The sequence below is a fragment of the Hibiscus syriacus genome, unplaced genomic scaffold (genome assembly GCF_006381635.1).
Source record: "Hibiscus syriacus cultivar Baekdansim isolate YM2019G1 unplaced genomic scaffold, ASM638163v2 tig00110377_pilon, whole genome shotgun sequence".
In the NCBI taxonomy this organism is placed as follows: Eukaryota; Viridiplantae; Streptophyta; class Magnoliopsida; order Malvales; family Malvaceae; genus Hibiscus; species Hibiscus syriacus.
The window spans coordinates 620,710-639,425 of record NW_024062711.1 but is presented as its reverse complement, the minus strand read 5'-3'; the positions used below and the strand labels follow the sequence as shown (position 1 = coordinate 639,425).

The window sequence follows — 18,716 nt, the reverse complement described above, 5'->3', positions numbered from 1 at the left end:
TCATGTTAATTCGTGGATTATTCTTAATTATTTTGATCTCTTGTTTCGGTATTTTAAATCTTTCTTTTCGGCCTTTCCCTACCCTAACCTAAGCCCCGTTACACCTTGTTTAAAGATCCCTTGATTATTGCATTATGTTTATTTTTCGTGGTGGAGACTTGATTGGATTCCAAGCATATGGTAATATTTTGGTTAGTTTCGGTTTGAGCGGTTCCATTTACCCCAAACACTTTGAGCGGATATGTGTGAATCTTTGTGAGGTATTGAGTCATGTTTCATTGACGTTGGCAATTAATTGAGATATCTTGCATACTTTAAATTTTCTTGGTTATGTCTTTGCTTGATTGTAACTTGAATTCAACAAATGTCATGGACTTAATTCGATTGGAAGTTTGAGGAATAAATTGAAATTGAAGATGTCAACTTATGATTTTGATATGTTAATTGAAGAATGCTTGAGGACAAGCGTTGAATAAGTGAGGGAGAATTTGATAAGTGCTTAATTTAATTAATATTTTACTTTTAAATTACTCTTTAATCATTGATTTTTGTGGCTTATTTGTTCATTTTAATTTATTTTCTGTACAGGACGTAAGATTATGGAAATTGCACAAAAAGGACACAATTCTGCAGATTTTTTATTTTCGGAATCACAGCTGGCTGGAATTCAGATTTGGATTAAACTTAAATTTAGGATAATATTTTAAACATTATATTTTATCTTTGTATTTTAGTTTAAATAGGTTTTTAGTATTTTAATTCAGTTTTAGGATATTATTTTTATATTTTATCTTTATCTTTGTATTTTAGTTTAAATAGGTTTTAGTATTTTAATTAGGATTTATAATATTATATTATTTTTTAGGTATTTTAATTTAAATAGTTTTAAGTGTTTTAATTAGGATTTAAGATGTTTTAGCTTGTTTTTAGGATTTTGAAGGCTCTAAATACCCTCTAAGGGTGAGCCTAGAAACATATCTCTTTCATTTTGAGAATAAAATCTTCTTTTTCTCTCTATTTTTCGCATACTTTTCTATTATGCTAAGTATGACTTTGGTTATGCTTAACTAATTTTCTTTCAAGCCGAAGACTAAAGCAAAGGCTCAATTCCAAACGTGAGAATTGTAAGGTACTTAAATCGCTTCGGATTTTCTCTCTGTTTTCTGAAGCTTACTTTTCAAATCAAAACTATTTCGACATTGGTCCGGATATTGTTATGGTTAATGTTTGAAGAAGGATTTGCTTATTGAAGCATATTCAACTTCCCGAGAACACACTTAGCAAAATTGTTTGCTAAGAGGAATCTGAGATCGGAATCAATTGTTGTTGAAAAGACACAATCTGAGTTGGCAGCGAAGAATTGTTCTTGTAAGCTTACGTGAATCTTGAAGTAAAAAATTGTTTCAATGATCCGAGGAATTTGAGACGAAGCTGAAGTCTGAGACTGCTTTCACAATAAGTTTCTCTTTATCTTAATCTCTTTAATTTGTTTATTTAATTATTATTTTTATTTAATTATTATTTTTTATTTTAACCACAACTTTTTTAAAAAATCCCCATTTTATATTTATTACTATTACAATTTATTATTATATTATTTTTCTTTTTATTTTATTTTATTTTAATATATCTTTTCAACTTTATCTGGAATTCTATCTTTTTCTAAAATCAAGAAAGAGTTTTATTAAATCAGAAACACCACAGTCCCTGTGGATCGACCCTGCTTCTCTATACTACATTTTCATTTTCATTTATTAAGAAGCCATGAATTATTTTAATAGCAAAACGACGATTATAATGAACTTAACAATACCGTGAGAGAACGACAAGAACCACAACTGGATCTACCAAACCAGAATCCAAGACCAAACAATGCTAAATTTTTTGTACTCAGGCGAGAATAACCACGTTTCCATGTACCCGAACTCTTTGCAAAATCAAAGTTCACAATCCCATCTTTCAAAGGAGACAACGATCCAGACAGGTACATCAATTGGGAAGGAAAAGTTAATCTCATGTTCGCATACCATGACTGCCCCCAAGCTAAACAAGTTCCCCTCATCACCATGTAATTTGAAAGATATGCTCGAACTTGGTGATACAAACAAGGAAAAAGATCGAGAACTTCCAAATTCAAGTAATCACTTCTTGGACTGACCTCAAATAAACCATGAGAAAGCGATTCCTAGCGACACATTATACACGAGAAGTTAAACTACGACTACACTGACTTCGACAAGGTAGAAGTTCAGTTGAAGACTACTACAAGGAGATGCAGTCCTTACTCAATAGGGCTAACATAACCGAAGAAACAAATGACACCGTGTCAAGATTCATTATTGGCTTGAACTCAAACATCAGCGATCTTCTTGATCTCCATTGGTACGAAAACCTTGAAGATACACTAAAGAAAGTAATGACAACCGAAGCACAAATCCAAAGGAGATTCCGATTTAGAGAACATTACCAAGGTATTTTATCCTATTACCAAGGTATTCCTTCAAATCATTCCTCATTTTCTACTCCACCTTCTTTAAAAAAGCTGAGAGATGACAAACCTGACAAGGACAAACAACGACCAACAAAGAATGACACACCTCCAACCCCTAAAGATTAAATGAGAATTTGTGAGGAGGTTGTGAAAGCAAAAAAGAAAAAGCTGAGAAAGAGGCAAAAGCAAAAGAGGTCACTAGTTACAAAAGCCAAAAGAATAATGACCCTTGGGAGGTGAGTGAACCTAAATGTGAGAAGAAAAGAGTGACTCAAAATCTATGTGTGAGCACAAAAGAATTGAGTGAGATCGCTTTAGGGAATCAATTATTTCGATTTCTAACATTAACAAGGATTTGCCTAGTGTGTTTTCATCTTTGTTACAGGATTTTCGAGAAGTGTTAGGTGATTCACCTGATGGATTACCGCTGGAGAGAGGAAAACAACACCAAACCAATCTAATTTAAGGTCTCATCATACCTCGTCAAACATATAATCTCGAATAAACCAAAAAGTTAGATTTGTTACAAAAAGGCTACATCGAGGAAAGCCTTAGTCGTGACGCCATCTTAATGATGAAACAAGATTTGAACAACTCCACAGGCTTTATAGTTCATGCACATGGAATCCATGTAAATGATGAAAAAGTAAAGCAATACGAGACTGGTCCACACCATCTTCCATCGCCAAGAGTTTTTGAATAGTGCTAGGTAACCCTCCTGACGGGTTACCACCTGAAAGCCCTAATCACTGTGTCATATCATTGAAGAGTCACGATTTACGAGATTCTAAAGGTAAGTATTTTATTACTCATTTTAATGATATTGTAACATATTTCTTCTCCTTTTTACAAGGTAAGACTCTTGAAGTTGTCATCCATATTAAACACAACTCCTTTAAGTGCGTAACAAACCGAGGTAAGCAAAACACAATATATGATGCACTACCACGAAGGTATACTCTTACCTATCAAACGCATACTATTATTCCAAGAATTGAACATATCAAAGATGTATATCACGATAACTCGGATATTTCTACCCATACTTTTAAAAGTGCTTTTAATGAGTTTTATCTTGTTTATGGGTTTCCTTGTCAACTAAACAGGTTCTACAGTTCACAAGTCTCCTCCTGAGAATTTTTAATTCATGGAACACACTTAGGAGACTTAAGGGATTACTTTAACAAACCAGTTGACATGGTTTTTAAACACTCATTCTCGCCACACACGAATAAAACCATGGAGAAATTATTTGAAGAAATCATACAAAAAGCCAACAGTGGTCGACGCCATGTTGAATTTCAACCTAAACATCATATTACAAGACTTGTATGCAAAAGAGGATTTCAAGACTACAAGAAATCAGTTCCTACAAAGAAGAAACCTCAACTAAAACGCATAAAGATACATCACATTGATCTTGGTAAATGTTTCACAAGTTCTCCTTTCAACACATTTAATTCTCTTTCTCTTGGATTTTCAGATTCGATGATGAATCCTTTTAAGGAGTGGGGGAATGATACATGCACCAGAGTCCATAATACATGCTTCTTTGGACTAATGTTTCTACTCGAACCTATTAGAAGAATAAAGTCTTGAAGATTCAAAGCATATCTATTCGGTAAGCATAATGTGAATGAATCATTAAACAATTCTAATATTGCTCCCTTTAATGTTTCAGATTCGAGGTTGAATCTTTTTGAAGAAATGGAGGTTGATACATGCATCGCAAGGCTCACATCAAAGGAAAAAGTAATAACTCTTCCAAATAATCCACTCATCCAAGCCTTGGAAACGAAGATCAGAAAAGTAGTAGACTTGCAACGACTTTTTGAATGGGATATTGATCTTATTTTGTCAATATGTCTACTGGATATACAACCATATATATCTTAGATTTCCAAAGGTTCTTGAATTGCATCAATCTGATATCGGTAACTCAAGATATGTTCATTTTAGCGAAGATAGCACATGCAGAAATTTCTATACGATATTAATACATGATTTTGTAAATATTACGAATTTTCAATATTTATATTGATTATTTGTAATATAATTTAATATAGGATGATGCATTATCTTTTAGTATTAGATTTATTATTTTATTAGGAATTAAAGTTGAGTTAAAACATTAATTTTAGTTATTATTATTTTATTAGGAATTAGAGTTAAAACATATTTAGTTTGTTATTATTTTATTCATTAGTTATTTAGGACATTTAGAACTCAGGCCCTATGTAAATGAGGCTTTATTCAACTTTGTAAATCAAATTTCTTTGATTAATAATACAACGAGAGTTCATTTTTGCAAGTGCTGATTATCTTGTGCATTCGAAGCTTCTTCTCCTGGAGTTCTTTCAAGTTCTTGTGAAGGAGATTAATCTTCACACTCCGATTTGCCTTTTCATCGCGACTAGGAGGGTTGGTTAGAGTCATTTATCGAGTTTGCCTTTTAATTGCGACTAGGAGGGTTCGATAGGACACTTATCCATATATTTTTCACAAATCCATCTGCACCATCAATTATCTTTATCGTCAACCTTCATAAGGGAGATCTTTTGATTTCTTTATTATCTTATTTTCAATTTCTTTATCTTTTGTTTATTTTGTTCTAATTTTATTGCCTTGATTCCAGCATCTAAAAGAAACCCTAAAGAATCCTAGTTGTTGCCGCCACCTTCCCCTGTTCATCCCCTTTGTTTTTCATCGAGTCTACAGCTTTCTAGGTTTAATTCTTCAACAAGAGCAACGTTCATTAACCCATCACCGCTTTCCTATCACCTGTCAATGGCTACAGCATTTTTTGGGGCATCCCGTGTTTACAGCCTTCCGTAAATAGCATAGTTTCACTTTTATTCATACAATGGCCTGCGCAATCGAGTTACAAGCTATGTGGAGCTTCATAAATGCTCATTTTCAGTTCATTGATAGAGAAGGGGGCAATTTTTGACACCCGACAAGCTTGCTACATGCTGGTGATAGGTTTTTATTGGTTCTCAGCAAGTTCAGATGTCTTGTAAGCGTGACCAGCTTTAGCATTATTTCATGTATAGGTTAGGTTCTATGTCAGAATTTGCATATATATGAAATTTCTTTGAGAATATGATTGAATGTCATACTGATGCAGCTTTCATTAAAACCATCCATTCTGTACTACAGAGTAATGGTATCTGAACATGTAGAATGAGTTCAAACCTTTGTTGAACTCCCCACTGACAGGTCAGGATTGAAATTCCTCTACGTTTTTATCTGGTAGGGGTCATGATGTGCTTCCTACATGCATTATTTGAAAGTCTTTGGCCTTGCAAACAGTTGCATGTTAAGCTTAATGATAACAATCATCGGTCATTAAGGTATTAATGATTAGCCACATCCTTCACATCAAAGCCATTACCTGTTTTCTCAGGTTTTACTGGCATCAGCAGGGATTATGGTGCTGAGTTAACATCTAGAAATGTACGCATTGGTGCTGCTATTGTTCTGCAAAACACTGATAAAAGATCATTCTAAAACCTAACAGTGCTCTGAGGTTTGTGCATTCAAAAGAAAAAGAAGGCCCATTTGCCACTAATATATTTGCAAATTGCTCTGCATCAAGAACAAGAGAAGGCAATATGATCACATGGCAGCTACATAAAAGACAGCACGCAATTGCTGGTCCACCAGCTGCAGAATTCTCAATAAAAACAGTTTTTTTTGGTATATCATTCAGTAGGAGAAGTTTTTGGATGTTTCCCGTTAACGTTATCTTCCCCGTATTAGTTTTATGCATTACAAAGAAAAAATACTTTTGAGAATGAATGGCTTTTTTCTAACCCGTAGAGCAACTAGAAATAGCCATTGCGGACCACATCTACTTATTGGCATTGCTACCAAAATATTAATTTCCAACACAGAAATGTCATTCTTAACGTTGTCCAACTACAACGTCATGAGCTGATTTCAGTGCTTTTTGGGACAATGCTATATTCAATATTTTTTACAGTAAAAGAAAAACCTTCTTTATAGGAAATGATTGTCAACTTTCGGTGAAAGCTTGAATCAATCAATGCTGTAAGTAGGGTTTTAAACAGATTCTCCAACCCCAGAACTCTTTAATAATACTTCCCTTGTTATTATTTTGTCGATTTCTAACTCAAATTTCGTCTCCCTGATTGTTTATCCATATTCATACTTGAAAGATATATCATACTAATGAATTGGAAAAAATAGTATGATACATGACATACTTTTAATCCCATTAAAAGATGTAAGATGCTTTCATCGATAATGAAATAAGAAAATGTATCATTGTATGAACTTGCACGTGTAAATCCATGTCAAACTGATGTGTAGTTTTTCCATATTTTAATGGATTGCGTATTATTCTTTTCCTGACATTTTTTATACAGTTCCTGATAGTGTCAATTCAGAATTCATCTTTCAAGTTGTCTTTGATTGTATCCATCCACTCAACTCCTCGCAGGAACAAGGCTGCCTGCTTTTCTGCTTTAAAGTTGATTTCTACTAACTTTAAAAGAGGAAGAAATTATGCAACCTCTGCTTTTCTTTTCCATTCTCCTTCAAGTTTAACACCTGCTACTTTTTTCTCCACCATTAATCAACAACTTGTTTTTCATAAGATTGTGGAAACAATAATGATAATCAAAGTGATATTATCATAAAATAAGACATGCATCATAAGTATCGTCCTATGATTGAACCAAAAGTACTTAGACATTGATTTTTTTTTTTTTTGTTAACAAGTAGGTGAAGAAACTCTTAGTTGTTAATCCCACAGGTAGGGCCTCATAATAAACATCATCAATCAGAAAATTAAAAGAAGTAAAAGTATTTAGCAATCAAAGAGACTAGTTGCAAAAGAAAAGTCTGGGAGAAAGGAGGGGTCCAATTCCAACTAATGGGGCTTAATGGTGTTGAGCCATGTTAGGCCAAATCCAACCTCATCTTCTTCTTCTTCTTCTTTTGCAGGTCCACTAAAGTTTTCTTTGGCAAGGTTTTGGTATACATGTATATAAGGACGGATCAAAAGGGTGCCGTTGCACATGGAAATTTCAAATTCCTACATTGTTTAGGTATTTTCCATCGATTATCTAATATAACTTTCAAAATTCACATCATAAAATCTTGTATATGTACATATACATACATACAAACATTAACCCCACCATAATCTGTCCTAATATGAAAACAAGTTTTATATATATAAAACTTGTTTTCATATTAGGACAGATTATGGTGGGGTTAATGTTTGTATAAAGGTCATAAGGAAAGCATGTTTCAGGCAAAAAACTGATTGACCAACTCAGAAACCATGTCCTTTCTGTGGTCGCAGTTACTTCTTTTTCTTTCTTTTATCAACATAAGACACTGAGTTTTTGCTTTTGACCTTATAAAATTTTCATCCATCATTCTATCAAGGTATGGGGAAATAAAGGTTGTTGGATTCTAAACTCTCGTCTTTTTTTTATCTGATTTATGTGGTTACAAAATACGGTAGACTATTCAAAGATAAACAAAGGTGTAAAGTTTAAAGTAGTCCCCTTTCATTTCAAAAGAGAATTTTAAAATTTGAGTTTAATTTAATCAAGTGTCCTTCAAGGACTAATATTATAAGGATTATAGTTTTTTTATTAGTACGGGATGAATACAAGATAGTATTTATTTAAATTTTTTTCTTAACCATTGACACATACATACACTTTGTATATGTAGCAACTCAAAATTTTTATCATTAAGATCGCTTAATAGATTCATATAAATTAAAATTTTGATTCTATGGATATTTGTTATGTGGTTTAAAGGATTCGTAAAGGAAAAAAGACAATATAATATGTTTAGGGTTGCTTCTCAATTAAGCAAATTTATAAGGTATCAAATAATAAAATAATGAAGAAAAAAAAGGAGTTATAAAATGAACAAGTTGGGCATCACCTTAAAGCAAAATTTCTTCAATGGTTGAGGTAGTGTGACGTTTCACCCGCAATCCTGTTTCTATAATCCCAAAGGCAAAATCATGTGAACAAATTGTGGTACCACGAATCCATCCAACATCCCCTAGTTTAAGCTTTTTGAAGTCTTTATATTATGTTTTAGACCATACATTATATATGAAATATTGGTTTTCCAAAAACTATATATATATATATATATATATATATATATATATATATATATATATTTGATTTTTCCAATCTAAAAAAATCAAAATCCATGAGTGTTGGGTATATGTTGAATGTTTTTGTTGTCTTGAAGCATGGTGGGACAAATAGTCCAAAGCCAGCAATTCCCCTAATGATTGTTGAAGGAAATCGAGAAAGACAAAGAACAAACAATACATGGGAATATCTCTACAGCAAAATAAATGCAGAGGCAGAGCCACCCTTCACATTGGAGAAACAAATCAAACCACAATAACCTAACCTCAGCTACCACAGCTTTGTATTTTGCTGTCCCCTAAAACCCCCAAAGATAAGGACAAAACCGGGAACCTTCCCAGGCTCAAAATTATGTGAAATTGTGAATGTTAAGGTTTAAGACTTGAAGTTGAAGACAATAGACAAGGAATTCAATTTGAAGGGAATTGGGGGATAGTGACATTGGAAGAAAGGTAAAGGTATGCATTTATAGTTCTGGGTTTTAGAGATCTAATGAAATAGATTAGCTAGAGTGTTGGTGTTTTCTCAAGTGATTAGTGCTAAATGTGTGGGTCTAATAATAGGTGTCTGGGAATAAAGTAAGGAAAGCAAAGGTGCATGCCATTGCCCTGGGGAAGGGTAGATTATGGTAATATATTATTATAATGACAAATTGGTAGTATGGGATATAGTGTAAATAGTATAGGAAACGGAAAAAGTAGGAATTTTGGCAGGGTTGAGGGATTAGGATGCAAAGAATGTGAAGGTATTGGGTTGGTGAATATGGGTTTGATGCTGCCCATACACGCCGGCAGCTTTTACTTCTTTTTTCTCTCCATTTCGCACGCCTACTCTCACTAAAATCTATACCATTTTTCATTCTCTTTCTTCCTCAATAAAATATACACAATACATCATGATAGCTATATAGTACCTTGTATATATATGTTTGATTATACAGCTATTCAACTAACCCATTTTATGATATGGACCTCTATTTTCTTTTTCTCTTTTCAGATAAATTATACTATCCCCTAAAACACCATCTTAGCTGATTGTTAATAGAAAGGCCCCATATTAGTCAAGAAATAAAAGGAAAATGAAATTAGAAAGTTAACCCTAAAAGAATAAGCTATGCTAGAAAAGAACCCTCGGCCACTAACCGGCCACCTCCATTTTTCTCATCGATTACACAAAAAGAAAAGCATATTTTTTACTGTCACGACATAGTTTCCCAGCCCCTTTACTTTTTCTTTTTTACTTAATAAGTGATTGTGTTTTGCCAAAACCCAATTACATAAATCATAATTTTTGGTATCCTCCTTCATAGACTATATCCCATGTTGATGTTGTAGTATATACTGTTGTAAAAATCATAAGCAACTCACTGGTCATTCCATCTCTTCAAACACGCTTTCTCTTTCCCGACAACCTGAATCCGAAGTTCATTGATGTGGGTCTGTTTGGTGTTGGATTTAGATGGATACCTTGTTTAGACTTGTGAGTCTTCAATCATCGGATCAATCTTTCAACTCTAGCAGAACATCCAACAGCTCTAGATCGTCCAGACAAAACAATCACTACCAACAAGAAGACGAAGAATGCTTCAACGTTTTCATGGATGAAGAAGACTTCTCTTCGTCTCCTTCCCCTTATTATCATTACCCTCAACAACAACACCAGCCCCACCTTTCCACCCCCACCCCCACCACCGCTACTCCTACAAACACCTCCACTACCACTCACCATGCTTTTGAGTCGTCTGATTACTCCACCACTACTTTTTCCCCCGCTCGTGACCTCAACAACTTCGATTTCTCCGGAAAGTGGGCTTCGGATATCCTCCTGGAAACGGCGACTGCTATCGCCGATCGGAACAGCGGACGGGTTCAACAGCTGATGTGGATGCTTAACGAGCTTGGATCACCTTACGGTGACACCGATCAAAAACTGGCTTCTTATTTTCTTCAAGCTTTATTTAGCCGCATGACTGACTCCGGCGAGCGTTGCTATCGGACGTTAGCCTCGGTATCTGAGAAAACATCTTCTTTCGAGTCGACGAGGAAGATGGTATTGAAGTTCCAAGAGGTAAGCCCTTGGACTACTTTTGGTCACGTTGCTTGTAATGGTGCAATCATGGAAGCTTTCGAAGGTGAAAGCAAACTACACATAATTGATATTAGCAACACTTATTGCACACAATGGCCTACTTTGCTTGAAGCCCTAGCAACCCGTAGTGACGAAACCCCAAATCTAAGGCTAACCACGATCGTCACTAGAAAAAACGGTGGGGTTTCAGGCTCATCATCACAGGGCTTGGCCGCTGTCCAAAAGGTAATGAAAGAAATAGGGAAAAGAATGGAAAAGTTCGCTAGGCTTATGGGAGTTCCTTTTAAATTCAATGTCATACACCATGCTGGTGATTTATGTTACTTGGATTTATCAGAGCTTGATATCAAAGAAGATGAAGCCTTAGCTATCAACTGTGTTGGCACACTACATTCGATCACAGCCGTTGATAATCGTAGAGATATCGTGATATCAAATTTCAGGCGATTGCGGCCGAGGATAATCACAGTCGTTGAAGAAGAAGCTGATCTTGATGTTGGGGTTGATGGGCTTGATTTTGTTAAGGGCTTCCAAGAGTGTTTGAGATGGTTTAGAGTTTACTTGGAAGCCTTGGACGAGAGTTTCAATAGAACAAGCAATGAAAAGTTGATGCTCGAACGAGCGGCCGGTCGAGCCATCGTTGACTTGGTGGCTTGTCCGCCGTCCCAGTCCATCGAGAGACGTGAACCGGCCACGCGCTGGTCCAGACGATTCCATGCAACTGGGTTCAGCCCTGTGGCTTTGAGTGATGAAGTGTGCGACGATGTACGCGCCTTGTTGAGAAGGTACAAGGAAGGTTGGTCAATGACACAGTGCCCCGACGCCGGAATATTCTTGTCTTGGAAGGATCAGGTGATGGTCTGGGCCAGTGTGTGGCGGCCTTGACGACGGCCGTTGGCGTTTCCTTTTTCGTACATGGGATTGCGGTGGGGAGGGAGTGGTTCACACGTGTGTTGTGTTTTTCTCGTACGTGTAATGTGTATCGGCGTATTTCTATATGGTGTATGGGCTATATATTTAATTTGTGTTTTCTGGATGAGGAAAAAAAAAGAGATAGAAGGGTGGGGGAGTTCCTAAGAATTTGCTTTTGATTTTCAATAGGGTTGGGAGTAATTAAATTGATTTTCACTAATAATAATTTCTCATGGTTTTTCCCATTTTTATTATATGTAAAATTAGGGGCAGTGGGTTTTGAAAATCATCAAGTCGAGATGTTTAATTTTCTTCATTTAATTGCTCAAATACATAAATACTATTGCATGCGCATGTAAACTGATAATGAATTTTCTTATCTATTTTCCTATCTAACAATCAAGACTAGATGGTGAATTAAATTTAGATTAATCAATATTGAATATAATTAAATACTTAATATATAGAAATGATAGATTTATTTCATAAAAATATTATATAAACGTAACTAGAACTTAATTAACACCCCTAACCGAATTTGGCTTGCTGAAATTGCTATTAAGACTAATCAAGAAATTATTAAAGAAAACCATTTTTTTAGTCTAAACATAAGGTTGGTGTTGTACACAATAAGTAATCAGCATTGCTAAGTAATCTTTTTAGTTAGCAAATAGGTCATGGGGTTGGTATTTGGTGTTAAAGGGTTGATATCAGCTTAGGGAAATTAAACTAATAATTTTGGTCTTAGGACGGCCATTGGGTAGGAGACTTGGATTCCAACTATGGGTATTTTATATATAAAAAAAATGGATTAATGGAACTAAATTTAGAATATTTTAAAGCAAATCAATTATATTTCTGCTTTTCACTTTTAATCCTCAGAAAGGGAAAGCTCTGTTTGGTTTTTCTACATAACCTATAAAAATGCATTCATGGTAACGTCGGCTTTTTGGCCCACACACAAAACCAAAACAAGAAGGCAAATAAATTTTCTTACCACTTTTCTGAATATCTTCTCCTCTTCTTTACTTTTAAAGTCCACAATAACCATACATTCTATGATTTTTTGATGAATTATTTATGAAACTAATTTTTATTAATTTTTTTATCAAAATAACATTTAAAATTTTATCAAGGGTCTATTTGAAAATAGATTCTAAAAAATTAATTTCGTAAAAAATAAATTACATTTCATGTTAGAAATCATTGTACGGTGTTTGGATGATATAGTGTAATTCATGTTCTGTTGGTTGATCAATTTTTAAAAAATGATTTATTATAAACATCAAATACAATAAATAATATTATTCACTAACAAAATAATAATATTATTTTTAAAATATTAGAATATTTTATTTAATATTTATTACAATATTATATCTATAATTTTTATAAATAAAAACATTAATATTATTATATTTTATTAAATTATATTAATTATTTATTAAAATAAAAATAATATATTATTAATTATAGTAACTACTTAATAAAATAATCATATTATTAAAATATTAAAAAATATAATATTTAAATGAGAATATTATGTTATGTTTTAAGCAATATATTTTAATTTAATAATAATATTTTTATGAAGTTAATAAATAATATTAATTTTATTAATAATTTATTATATACTATTACAATAAAAAGTATAATATTATACATTATAATAATTATAATAAAACAATATAATATAATAGTATTAAAATTATAATTTAATATAATTTAATAAATAATATTTTTATTAAAATGATAATAAAATAATATATTAATATTAAATATATAAAATGATAATGTTTTTAGCATTTATGTTTTGGAGTGAAAAGTTCGTAAATTGATTTATGGAAAACCAGGCCATAAATTATTTTTAAAAAAAATACGAGAGAAATTATGTTGACTAGCTGTTTCCATTAACCAAATACTAAGAAATAATAAAAAAACTAATTATATGTAAATAAACATATCCTAATATTATATGTTTCATTTAACGGTTAAAAAATCTAAAAAAATGAGTGGTGTTTATTGTTGGACTAAAAAAACAGCCCATGAAGCCCGCTTTGATCGGGGTTCGACTCACTCGAGCACAAAGGTTTTTTATGTTTTAGCATATTCATTTTAAATTCTTAATAAATCACTACCCTTTAATCTTGTTTGTTTTTATAATAATTAAATTTATATTTTAATTTTGATGGTTGTAAAACATGTGTAATGGCACCAAGCAGTGGAAGTGTTTATGAGAAGTTTAGTTATATTTCTTCATGTTGAAAGTCGATAAATATGTAAATATTGAAGTTAAGAAATAATCAAAATTATTTTTATTAGGTTAGATTTCATGTTATATGTATGAAAATCCTATTAAACTCGTCGACTGTTTTGATTAACCTGGCTTAATATATTAATCAAAGAAAAGAGAAATGCTTGAATAAATGAACTTAACATGATGTTTTTCTTATCTCCAGCCCCAGGTACCGTTAAAATCGTAAAACTTTGTGGTATAAATTTATATCTTGTTGAAAAAGAAAAAGGCTTCACTTAGACATTGAAATGTTCTCTGGCACCTAACATTTCCTCTGCAGTTGTCAATATGCCTTTGTAAATTATGGTCCTAAACCTTTTCACCCTTTGTTATCTTAAGTTTCAACATCAATTTCCCGTAATTTGTTTAAAAAAATGACCAGCCGATCTTTTCTATCACCTCCGACCCAAGGGAAGTCTCCACTTCTGATGCCAATATATGGACACCCTTGGCCATGATGGAAATCCAAAATCGAACTCAAAAGGACCGGCTGGGTCACCGACTGTTAGCGGCAACCATACGTACCTCGAGTCGTTTAATTGAGCCGGATTCCACCGATCCGCCATAAAAACGTATGAACCCGGACTGCCTGGCAAAGGAATCACAAATGTACTCTGTGACAAAAACGCTGCAAGTCGAAACGTGTTCGTCCCTCCAATGCACGGGTCTCCGATTGTCTCCCATGGCCCCATCATCGACTCAGCCGCATGTGCCAATGCTTCATTTGGTGCCCATCCGGTGCAAGCCGAAGTGATCATGTAATAAATCCCCTGGTACTTAAAAACAGTAGGGGCTTCCCGGCGTAGTCCAACCAGAATCCTCTGCATATCAGGCTGCACATCTAGATAATCATCAGTTAGTGGTCCGATGTGAAGCTCACTATTACTCTGGGACGAATAAATCAGATATGCTACACCATCGTCATCCTTGAACACGGTCATATCCCGGCTGTCACGTCCATGGGGCCTTAGGCTACGGAGATACTGAAAAGGACCCGTCGGGGAGTCACCAATAGCAATCCCGACGGAAGCTTTGGAGTAGTTGCCAGTGTCAATATGCATCCACATTACATACTTGCCTGTTATCTCATTGTAAATAACTCTTGGCCGCTCCAACACATTGGATATGTGGAGATCATGGGTTTTATTTTCCATGTCCGCAGGCAACACAATACCCTCGTTTTTCCATGTCCACAAATCCTTGGAAGAATAGCAACCCACTCCAATAACGTCAATCTGATCACAAGAGAAACTTGTTAGAATAATAAAACATGGATTATTCACGCATTCAAAATAATAACTTACACGTCCCGTCGTTGAACCCTGGGGAACATCTCTGTACTCTCCGTACCAATAGTATGTACTGGAGATTTCATCGTATAGCACACCACCCCCATGAGCTTGAATAGGATTTACATCAGTATCCAACCAAATATTCCCTGGACGGTAGTAGTTGTCGCCGTTCACCGGATTTATGGCAGTTGCCGCCTCTGGAAAAAATACACGGCGAAGCGGGGAATTCTCATCGAGGAACTCATCCACCAGAGTGGCTGGGCCTGGTTGCCTCTGTCTCCGTTTAGCAGCTTGGAGGAATCGTTTCGTCCTATGAAAGTGAACCTGCGAATTCTCCTCCTCCACCTGGGATAGACTCACACGCAATTGGCTATCTCCACTCACTGCATTTGTGCCACTAGCAACAAAGCAGAGTTGGAGAAGAAGAAGGAACCCCACCAAGCTCAACGCCATACCAGACCTTGACCATCTGTACCCTGCATTCCAAAGGAAAGCGGTTGGTTTCTTATATGAACTGCAGCCATGTGTCAAGATTTTAAGCCTACCGTCGGCCATTGTTGACAAAGAAAATAATTCCATTCGATGAACCCCAAATTATCACTCACACACTTATTATTTATCTTCTAACTTAGTTTCTTTTCAATTAATTATCCGTGATAGTTGAAAAGTAATTTATAGACTGGACTAGAGATTTTTACTAGAAGACTGATATTATAATTATATTCTTCCGACCAAGAAAACCTTGTTCCAAGGAATCATGTAAAGAGTATTTATCTTTTAACTATGCCTGAAATTTTATTTAAACGGGGTTTACTACATGTAGCCAGACACGGGATGGTGGTGTCACGGTGCATATAGATCTGAGTTTTTTCATAACCACTAATTTTAATCTATTTATTAACTAATTTATACCATGTACGATAAAATTTTATTACGGACAGACAATCCTTGTAATTTAACTTTTTTCATACACTGCATCAAGATTCAAATTTAAATCTTATAAAATTTAATGTCTCATCGTACACTTTAACACACGAGTAAAACAATGCTATTTCCCTTCTTCAATTAGGTTGCAATATTTTGATATTTCCTCCAAAATCTTAATATATACATATTTTTTATATCATTTATGTCTATTTAATAATTTGTATTCGAAATTCATAACTAACCTTTTGATCTGATTTAAAAATTTATGGTGTGTTCTATTTGATGAACAAATAAATTAAAATAGAATATTATAAAATATTATTGTTGAACTAAATTTTGATATAATAATTAAGGTAAAATGTTTTTGGACTTGATTGAATTTATTCAAAGTTTTCAAAAATAATTCAAAGTCCATTTAACTTGGAATTGAGCACAAAATAATTTTCTGGACAAGCAGTTTCGATATTGTTCTTATAGTATCGATACCTCATGAACAGTACTGATATTGTTCATATGGTACCAATACCAAAGGTAAGGGAAGTATTGATACTTACTAGGTAGTATTGATACTACCAACAATGCTCAAATTCCAGAATGCAAAAATGATATCAATACCCAAAGGGGTGCCGATACTACTTTGTATAGTAGTACCGATATCATAGGCATAGTATCGATACCATCAGGCCCTAACGACTAGTAACGGCTAGTTGATTTAAAAATAACAAAGGTAGTACCGATGCTCCCTATAGAAGTATTGATACCCTTTGTACTGGGCAGTTTTATTTTGTAGAGAAAAACATCCCCAACGGCTCTAAAAGACTCCCAACGGTTAGAAACGACCACAACTTCATTCCAACATATAAATACAAGTTCCAGACACTTGAAGAAGGGTTAAAACATATATCCAAGCATTCAAACACAAGAAAAGAGTTTTTCAATCTTATTTTATCTCTCTTGTAAATATTAGTGTTTTAATGAGCTAAATTTGTAAACACCCTACCTTTGAGAGGTTTTATTGTTTACTTCTTTTTACCTTTTGTAAAAGGAGATTGATTCTATCTTAGCCAAGTGAAAATATAAATAGTGTAAAGGTTATCCCTTGATCCTTTAAAAAGAAAGAATAAATTAGTGAATTTGTTAGAAAATCCTTAGTGAGTAATTAAGATAGTGGAGGTAGACTTAATTGAGAAGACGAACCACTATAAATCATTGTGCAAATCTTTCTATCTTTTATCTCTCCTTACTCCCAAATTATTGCCAATTCATCCTCTTGCAACTTTTTCGATTGTCAATTCGAGCTTCTGTAAATCCTAACAATTGGTATCAGAGCTTGACTCGTTAGAAGCTTCACATCCTTGAGACGATCCTTAAAGAAACTCTACCAATTCCCGACGCAACCGACAAAGAGATGGCTTCAACTTATAGTTCTTATTACATGGAAGATTCTCAACCGGTCAACAAGTCACCCTACTTCAATGGAGCAAATTATGCCTATTGGAAGAATAGAATGATGCTTTTCATTCAAGCCAACGATCTAGGAGCTTGGAATTCAATCATGAAGGGTTATTCCACTCCACATGGTGAGATGGATGATTGGAGTGATGGAGAAAAGAAGAAGTTCTAGCTCAATGCTAAGGCTATGCACATTCTCTTTTGTGCATTAGACCCGGATGAATATGGAAGAGTCTCATTTTGTTCCAATGTCAATGAGATATGAGATAAGCTCTAAGTCACTCATGAAGGAACTGATGAAGTGAGGGAAACCAATATAAGTCTTCTTAACCATAGCTACGAGAATTTCAAGATGAAACCCGTTGAAGACATCAAAGCTATGACGGATAAATTTTCCGTGATTATCAACGGTCTCAAGGGATTTGGAGAAGTAATCCCTAATGAGAAGCTTTTGAGGAAGATGATCTACTCTCTTATAAAGTCTTGACAATAAAAAAGACGACGATTATCAAAGCTAAAAACCTAAAGTCTCTCACTCTCGACGAGCTTATTGGTTATCTTCTCACTCATGAGTTGATGGTGAAGGAAGAGGAAGATGATGAATAAAAGAAGGACAAGAAGAAAGAAGAAAAGAAGAAGGAGGTAAGCATTGCCTTAAAGTCCACCAATGAGAGCTATCAATATTCAAATGAAGAGGTAGATGAAAACGAGGATAAAGAATAATAGATGGCCAAGCTCTTCAAAAAGTTCAAGAGATTCATGACTTCCAAGGAAGTGAAACATGAATCGAGCAAGAAGAAGAGTCCCCCAGTGCGCTTCAATTGTCAAAGAACGGGGCATGTCAAGTATGAATGTTCGTTCCTAAAGAAGAAGGGATCATCCAAGAAAAAGACATTTGTGGCAGCTTGGAGTAATGAAGATGACTCCAATGACGAAGATGAAGTAGCCAATCTATGCCTCATGGCCATCAAAGAAGATTCAATGGTATCTTAGAACTCAAATGAATTAAATTCACATTCTTTTGATGAGTTACAAGATGCTTATAGTGAGTTGTATTTGGAATTTGAGACCATGAATTCCAAATATAAGAAATTAATTTC

At 34.2% G+C, this 18,716-nt stretch overlaps 2 protein-coding genes across 2 annotated transcripts; one reads left to right on the top strand and one right to left on the bottom strand.

Annotated features, from left to right (window-relative positions):
• The first annotated feature begins 9,943 nt into the window (after positions 1 to 9,943).
• On the top strand, positions 9,944 to 11,777 carry LOC120121585 (protein SHORT-ROOT-like). Its single transcript, XM_039140906.1, has one exon. It carries the CDS (start codon positions 10,108 to 10,110, stop codon positions 11,620 to 11,622), a length of 1,515 nt encoding a protein of 504 aa, XP_038996837.1. The 5' UTR covers positions 9,944 to 10,107; the 3' UTR covers positions 11,623 to 11,777.
• Positions 11,778 to 14,331: 2,554 nt separating this feature from the next.
• LOC120121617 lies at positions 14,332 to 15,804 on the bottom strand. The gene is made up of 3 exons (XM_039140941.1): positions 15,783 to 15,804; positions 15,250 to 15,713; positions 14,332 to 15,180 (listed from the first exon to the last, which is right to left on the bottom strand). Exons 1-3 carry the CDS (start codon positions 15,790 to 15,792, stop codon positions 14,341 to 14,343), a joined length of 1,314 nt encoding a protein of 437 aa, XP_038996872.1. The 5' UTR covers positions 15,793 to 15,804; the 3' UTR covers positions 14,332 to 14,340.
• Between the last annotated feature and the right edge of the window lie 2,912 nt (positions 15,805 to 18,716).